Source organism: Lipophrys pholis, assembly GCF_963383615.2.
Source record: "Lipophrys pholis genome assembly, chromosome: 10".
Classification (NCBI taxonomy): domain Eukaryota; kingdom Metazoa; phylum Chordata; class Actinopteri; order Blenniiformes; family Blenniidae; genus Lipophrys; species Lipophrys pholis.
The window spans coordinates 23,961,618-23,969,575 of NC_137640.1; the positions used below are offsets into that span (position 1 = coordinate 23,961,618).

Here is a 7,958-nt window from a genome sequence, read left to right on the forward strand (position 1 = left end):
ATGAATGGTCTGTATGAAAGGGGCTTTGCAACAATGGTCACTTTGTGTACTACATATTTTATTTTTTTATTGTCATTCATATATACTTGAGTAGTAGAAGCAAGAAAGATGAGATAAGAACTTCTTCGAAATCTCTTCAGGATCTACAACTTGTGAAGGTCAGTATGACTGATATACCTCATGGACATAAAGACTCAGGTAGACAACGAAGTGGCACATCTTTTCATTTATTCACTGAAATGCAGATCCAAAATTATACAAGTCAAACATTCACCAGATAAATGAGGTGAAAAATATACATCAAAAAACCCACAAATCTCAGGGATTACAACAAATGTTCCACGTGCTGATTTTCTAAAATACTCAAATACTAACTGAATGTGTCTTTCATCTGGATCACAGGAGCTCAAGTTGTGCTTTTGGTTCCACAGCAGTGTTTTTTTATGAGATGAGGTATAACACAACTGTGTAAAAACAAAAATATGCATCTATTGTTTGCCCAAGTATGCCTGTTTAGGATGAAATATATGCTCACATTGCACTGTGACTGTTTTTACAGGAGACCGATAAAACTGTATAAAAGAGTAAAAAAAGTGGTACTACACTATTAACGTTTCAAAACTGAGTGTCACTGTGCAATATGCGTTAAATTATAAATTATAAAGAAAGACCATTTTGATAATCTAGGTATATGCTGTCAATAATTTGTGAACTGAGAAAATATCTGAGATAAAAAATTAAGAGTGGAGCGACAAAGAGTAATTCATTGCATTTGTAATTTGTTTATCTAGAAATCTATTAATATGCCTTCACTTCATTGACAGACATGATCAAGTCAGCTCAATATCCAGACATATAGTCTCTATCCATTCAAATGGAAACCTTGGTTCGCAAATGCACTTAGGTGTAGATATCCTGATGACATTCAAAAACTATTTCACATTTTGTGACACAGGGCGAGAATCACTTTGGCAAACAGGATTTTAGAGTGCACGTTTTACAGTATTATCATTCTAATGGTTGCATGTGGCCAGCGAATTAAAATCAATAATCCTGATCTGAAGGCCATCCGAAAATATGTGTTGCTTTTATTGAAATTCATGATTATATTTATAGACAACATAATCTATTGAAAACCGTATAGCATCACTGTCTTCAATTACATTAACACTTATTGCATTAATTTGATGAGTAAGGAGTCATCTTACAGTAATATTTGATTACATGAATCATAGTGTGACTTTCATCCATGGGGATGAATAACTTACCTATCCAACTACTCAGTGGAGCCTTCCTCTTACTAAAAGCCCTTTGTTCCATTTTCTTCATTTTCTCTTATTGAGTTGAGCAGCACTCTCAAACCACACCTTTTCCACCTGCTCTTTTCCAAGTTTCCACAGCTGTGAAACGATATAAATACCCTTTCTGGATGTAATCATGAGATACTCTTCGTTTTCTGGATGCAAAGTCACAGAGTGACGAGCAAGCACCAGGGACTGGCAGAAGCGAGACAAGACCAACACATAGAGGCAGTCTTTCTCTGCCTCATTTAGAGGAAGGACACTTTCCCAGCCAGCGAGGGTAGGCCCCCCCACCTCCATGGGATTGGGGTGCTCAATCATCATATATGTGATAGTGATGGCCAGCTCATGGATGTAGTAGCCAGTGTGCATGTCTCCAAAGTCAATAATGCCAGAAATCCTGTGCCCGTCATTGCCGTCAGGCTCCACAAGCACATTGAGGTCATTGATGTCGCCATGGTTGATGCCTTAGGAGGGGAAAGAAAAAGTAGTTTACGTGAAGCAAAACGCACTACAGAGACACACCCAGGTTATGCTAATGATTACAACATCCAAGAAGCGTTTAAACCTGGGATTTTTGTGTATGTGGCTAATGAAGGAAAACAAAACGTTCCATTCTAATTTGATTCACTTCAGTGTCTGCACTCATACATCATAGCAAAAAGTGTAAACTGAGGATATACTGAATGTTTCTGATCCACGTCAGACATGAATACCCAGCAGGCCTTGCCACTTAAACTGAAATGGCGGCAGTCAATATTTTTGAAACAAGTTTCACTAACGGAAATCACAGCAAAGTTGGTTTTAATTCAACGTGGCAGGTATGAGCTCAGCCCAAACACACTTACCAGTCACTCCATCAGGTATCCTTTGTACAACTAAACATGATTCAGAACTACAGTCCAGCCTTGAAGGCCTTGTTACCCAAGGTGATGATGTTCAGCTCGGCTTAGGGTGCTTGTGAGATTCTGATTAAACTGTATGTTCAATTTGAAAGTAATAATTTAAAGAAGTGATGACAGAACTTCATATTTTACTACTCTTGTGTATTTCAATGACTTGCCAAAAACATAACATGAATAAACCGCATGGCTATATAACTGACTGACTGAGGAATGTAGGAATACTCTCTTGTTGACACTGAAGACTAAATATTGTACTCACCCTTGCGGAAATTAGAGCGTTGGGGCTCCACAGACGTCTTGAACTGATGAAAAATAGACTTCACGACTTCCTGAAGAGGGTCTCCATCCAGGAGATGCAGGTACGGTTCAAGGAGGGAAACATTGGTCAAACTCCAGATAAACTTCTCCCTCTCCAGAACGCTAATCTTAGGGTGTCTCATCTGGAAACAAAAAAAAGAAGAAAAAAAAGGTGGTCATATACACTTTGACCAAGCTTTTGAATTTTCAATTGACCTAAGAGTGCTCAAAGCTAAACATATAGCTGTTAAGTATAGTTTTATCAGAGGGAAACAATTTCTAAGTGTTGGTGTCATACTTCTTGAAGGACTTTGTCCATTGTAGCTGCCATCTTGCCGGTTTCGAACAATAATTGTGGCGTTGAAGGGACTTGGGAAATGGTCGTGCCAGGTAAATAAGTAAACAGGCGGACCAGGTACTTCTGAAGGCCATAGCCACAATCTGGAGAAATAAAAAGACAAGCTCATGTTAGGTGTTTGCCGTCATCTTAGTCGAGATGTAGCTTTGCTTAAAGAAACATTTACTAGAGCAGGGCTGGTCACTCCAGAGGCCTATACTACGACTAGGATTTTCTCTTACCGAGATAACTTCAGGATTAACCTGGGTTAAACACAGTAGCAACTTACTCTGAACCGCCAACCTGCTCTATGTTCTGGTTAAGAGCTCAACCGAGTATCAAAGCTCTGCCTCCTGACCAATCAGATCTCTTGGACATTGAACTGCCCAGTCTTAGAAAATCCTGATTGGAGCAGGGATTGAGAGAAAGGGTTTTTTTTAGAGATAGTTGCAATCCTTCGACATAAAATAAAGCCTTTTCACTGAGCACTTTGAAATACGTTTTTGTCCTGGTTCCCAAGTTCGTTTAGCTCCACCGGGTTACATCTGAAATAATGAGGTTAATGGCCACGTCTGACACAACTGCAGAACCATGAATTAATATTTCAACAGTAAACAGGCTCACACGGGGGAAACTCGGGCCTCAAAACAATTTAATGCAAAATAGAAACTAAAAGAGCAGTAATGAAGCTCTGCCCAACAAGTTTGTGCCGTTCTAAAATGAAATTGAGTGATCGCAGTGCCGTCTGGTAAATTAGCATTGTAAAACCTCACAAAGTTACACATTAAAAGAGTCAGGGATTTTCCGCAGCATCCCTTTCTGGCTTGGGCTGCGACAACAGTCTTGCTTTTGATTTGTTTAAATTCTTCATAATTTGGGAGAATAATTGCTCCTCCAATACGTAAGTAGCTCTGCAATCGGCCAGGCGCTGCAAACACTGCCCCTCTAACATGCACGCACACGGATCCCGACGTGAAAACCCTTGGCTGAATTACCGATTCATAACATGCTTCGTACTAACGCTTATCAGGATTGCAAATGTCTGGGTAAGTCAACGCAGGTAACGGAGAGAGATATTCTGGCTATGTTAAGCCCGGTTCGTAGTATAGACCTCAGGGCTGCATTCCTGCACAGTTTCAATGAGCTCACTTCAACACACCTGATAGAAATTATTGGCTTGTTACTGTTCTTTCTGCAGAGCTTCATCGAGATAATTCATTAAATTCTGCTGTGTTGAGAAAAGGGGAACATTGTAAAAGATGCAGGACTGCAGCCCTGGAGGACCAGAAATGTCCCACCCGTGCGCTAGACTGTGGTGCTTTGAGATTTCACTACGGTGCCACCTGCTGGCGACGTGGATCGTGCTCGCACTGGCGATGCCATGGCTTATCTGCTCAGCGCTTCCCGCAACGTTGGTCGAACGTGCTGCCTAGCTCCAACCAGCTGACCGACATGTTCGAGGTGTTCGACTTTCGGGACTGAGGGCACGTTTACACGAACCCAGGTTCTAACAAAACTGTGATATTTCTCTGCGTTTGGGCCTGGTATTTACACATAAACGCAGCAACGTCACCACAAATGATGATTTTCTGAAAACTCCTGCCACAGTGAAGATTTAGAAAAACTCTGGGTGCGTTTTAATAGTCCCTCCTATCTCTTTTCCTATCCACTTTTCCTTAACCCCTGGAGGTGTTTAAGTGGCGGCCATGATAAGGAATTCCAATTCTCTAAGGAAATGAGGCTCAATGCTTCCATTATAACCTCTTTTAGCCGAGGAAACACTGATACATCCTTTACCAAAGGAGACGAGATCACGTTGCCCCACAATTCCTTGCGGCGACAACATTTAAAGGGACCCGCTCATCCAAAGTTCACGGCGCTCATGATGACTGAAAAGGGAACATGTTAAGAATACGCCTTGAACAACTTTAAATAATCTAAAACCCAGATCCCAACTATGAATGCGATGCGGATGTTGTAAAATGAACAGGGTAGAGTGACGTTTTTGTGCAGCCTATTCTCAGTTTGCATTGGTTATTTATTTACCTGTTACTCATTTCACTTTTGTTCTTCGTAGCATGGCAGCCTCTGTTCCTTTGATTTCAATTCAAACCTTGTGATATTTGAGATTATATCAGTGGTTAGACGCACAGGGGAAAATGTCAGAAATGCACTTTTTGTACTCCATTTTCAGAAATTTGTAGTTTTTTCACCACTGCAGACGTCACTAACCTTCACCGCCATCGGACTATAATTATGGAACCTGGTGTAAGTGCGGTCTGATTGTCACAATGTGATCGCCTTTCCCTAACTCCTTTAGGAAGTCTCTGAACACCTTTCCTTAACACCGTGGCATCATCCACGGGATTAAGGACAAGTGGATACGAAAGGAGATAGGAGGGACTATTCGGACACACCCAGAGATTTACGCACATCGTCGTTTTTTTTCTTCCAGGTTTCTGATTGGCTATTATGGCTTCTTACTTCTTGTTACACTGCCCCCTACAGGTTTGGCCTGCTCATAGTTGCTCTGAACCAGGTGTATATGTGGGTCATTTAAATTAATACATTTTTTTTTTTTTTTTGGAAACATAGAGAGGGAAATATCTGTTTTTGTAAAAACCTGGGTACGTGTACCCGTGGCCTCAGAGGACTAGCACTGTCCAGCCTGCTCTACAACATGCAGAATGAGCTGCTACACCACCATGAAGCATACAGACTATTGCCATGGACATTATACGGACTGGTATTCCAGGCTGTTGATATATGTTCATATGAACTATGGCCAGAAAAAAAGATATGGACTTCAAAACAAACTATGGTGAACTTTTTCCAAGAACGTTACTGGATGCAATGGGCAGTTTATTGAAAGTTTATGAGTGGACTGTTCGACTATGGCACGACAACAAGACAATGATATGAACTTTGGATAGCCGCTATGACTGTGGACTGTGTTTCAACCGTGAACCATTGACCTTTCCTCACACATCAGTCAATGGAAAAGGAATGTCAAGTGTACAAGTCATGAAAGGCTGTTGAATCTGAGGGAGAAAAAAAAATGCTTTATCTAATTTGTAGGAGAGGGTGAGATAAGTTCAAAACAACTGAACGTCTTGTTTGAGGCAAATATATTTTAAATTCATGTTTTGTCATATTAAAACGAGAAAGCATCAACATGTAAAAAGAAATCAGTAGGATTCTATAAACGCCCATTAAAAACTGTTTTAATATGTATTGTCGAGAACTACATTCAGAATAATTATTTATATTTGTTTAATTTCTTATCTTTGTTCTACTATAAAGAATGATATTTGCCTTTATGCGCTCTCAGAAACTAGAACTAGACACCGAGCACTTAAAATTAAACTGAAAGCCCATGCAGGCTCAAATATAAACAGTGCACAGAGGGTGAACAACACATTTGTTCATGTCAAAGATATCCATTTATCTGTCTGACAATAGGGAATCCATTTAATTCTACATACAATTCCTGTGCAATTGAAATTTCGGAACTCAGAACTATCTAACTGGTGTCCTACCTACTTCTTCCATGCTCGTGAGCTGTCCTGAGGTGGAGGGCAGGACTGTTTGAGCAGGGAGTCCATTCTGGTGAAGGAATGACATAACAAAAGTCTGCATCTCAATCAAGTCGGGGTTTTTACTGTCCTCTGAGTTTAGGATCTTCAGGATGCATTTGCAGCCTTCAACGGCGACCACGTAGAAGTTTTGGTCATCGTAACTGGGCAGCGAGCGAATTTCCAAGGTTGTCAAATTGTAGCACCTCTTCAAAATCTCAGATGCCTGGGAGTGGCTGAAGTTAGGTTTGGAATGCTTTTCTGCCATTGGAGCTGGAAAAACAAAACAAGACATCAGATAATCAATTACACCTGAGGTGACAAGACTATAATCGACAATGCAAACACATCCACTTCTCTTAGTTTGGACTTTTTTTTTTAACCTGTATTTAGGAGAGATTCACGCTAATAAAAGCATGTAGTCACGCTTCTTTCCCTGCTCACAGTTTAAGTGTGAGCTTGATCGGACATGCTCAGCGGATTATATAATACCTAATTTTGCTCAGGATTGAAGGCAAGCCTGAAAACCACGACACCATTCTTGTCCTGACATTTATTAATAATAAAGTTATTATTAAAGTCATTGTGGTGAGCGGATGTGTGTGTAATAATTTGTAAAATATTACACATTATAATAAATGATATTATGATACCTTCTCAGCAGTGTGTAACAACGTCACAAATGAATACTTTTCACTATGATACTGTACAATTATTGCACAATGCCGCCTTCAGGCAACAATGACATTGTTTTATCAATAAAATATGTACAATTGAATATAAAAACGTACATTAAGTAACTGTCACCAGTTGATATTTCTTCCTTCGATATGTTTCTAAGTGTGTCACTTTGAACTGCCTAGTATCTGGAGCTACTGTAACAAAGTTGCCTCGCAAAATACTGCACATTGCATTATATTCCCGATAGACACATAGTCATTAAACATAAATAACATGAAACATAAAAGAAGATTGAAACATAGGTGGACATGTGTGCGCACTGAACCTGCACGAAGAGCAGCTCAAGGTGACAGAAGTTAATAAAAACAATGAGCAGCAGCAGCACGAGCTTGACACGTGTTGAAGCTTAAGAGTGCAGCATGGCTCGCGCACAGAAGTGCTGGAAGACAGAAGACAGGAGTATTCAGAGCTGTCCTGGCGAGAGCCGTTCAGCAGTGTCCGAAAAACAGTGTCGTACCTTTAATTAATCTCTGTCTTCCTTTGCTCAGACCTTCAATCTCTCTCAAGCGCAGGCCGGGACTCTCTTCCGGGTTGGGACGATGACGTCACTGGATCCGTAAATCGGGGTGGTCGCACCCTGATTCCCGTCTCCTCGAGCTGAAATCTCTTATCAACTCGCTCAGTTTGCTAAATCATCAAAACTCCATTAGGTTATGAATATTTACAATAAAATAAATTCCCTGAATCTGATAATAAAATCCCCTGTTTACATACATCATAATTGTTTATTTTATTTACGTTATATAACTTTTTTGTTGCTGATATACAGTATGTTCTGTCACATTCAAACTGTCAGTTATGT

At 40.2% G+C, this 7,958-nt stretch overlaps 1 protein-coding gene across 2 annotated transcripts; it reads right to left on the minus strand.

The window, feature by feature from the left end:
• Positions 1–208: 208 nt before the first annotated feature.
• Positions 209–7,701, minus strand: LOC308116164 (hydroxylysine kinase-like). Of its 2 annotated transcripts, XM_080474186.1 has the most exons (6): positions 7,614–7,658; positions 7,422–7,535; positions 6,380–6,688; positions 2,802–2,944; positions 2,466–2,646; positions 209–1,768 (listed from the first exon to the last, which is right to left on the minus strand). In XM_080474186.1, exons 3-6 carry the CDS (start codon positions 6,681–6,683, stop codon positions 1,326–1,328), a joined length of 1,071 nt encoding a protein of 356 aa, XP_080330312.1. In that variant the 5' UTR covers positions 6,684–6,688; positions 7,422–7,535; positions 7,614–7,658; the 3' UTR covers positions 209–1,325. The 2 variants fall into 2 exon arrangements, with proteins under 2 accessions (XP_080330312.1, XP_080330311.1); XM_080474185.1 differs by lacking the exon at positions 7,422–7,535 and having other exon boundaries at positions 7,614–7,701.
• Positions 7,702–7,958: the final 257 nt, after the last annotated feature.

Bases quoted from the DNA above. Each gene is read 5' to 3' on its own strand.
- LOC308116164 (XM_080474185.1), bottom strand. From the start codon at position 6,683: ATGGCAGAAAAGCATTCCAAACCTAACTTCAGCCACTCCCAGGCATCT. The intron at 2,647-2,801 runs GTATGACACCAA...TTTTGTTTCCAG, and splicing joins TGGACAAAGTCCTTCAAGAA to ATGAGACACCCTAAGATTAG. The intron at 1,769-2,465 runs GTGAGTACAATA...TCCCCTCCTAAG, and splicing joins ACGCTCTAATTTCCGCAAGG to GCATCAACCATGGCGACATC.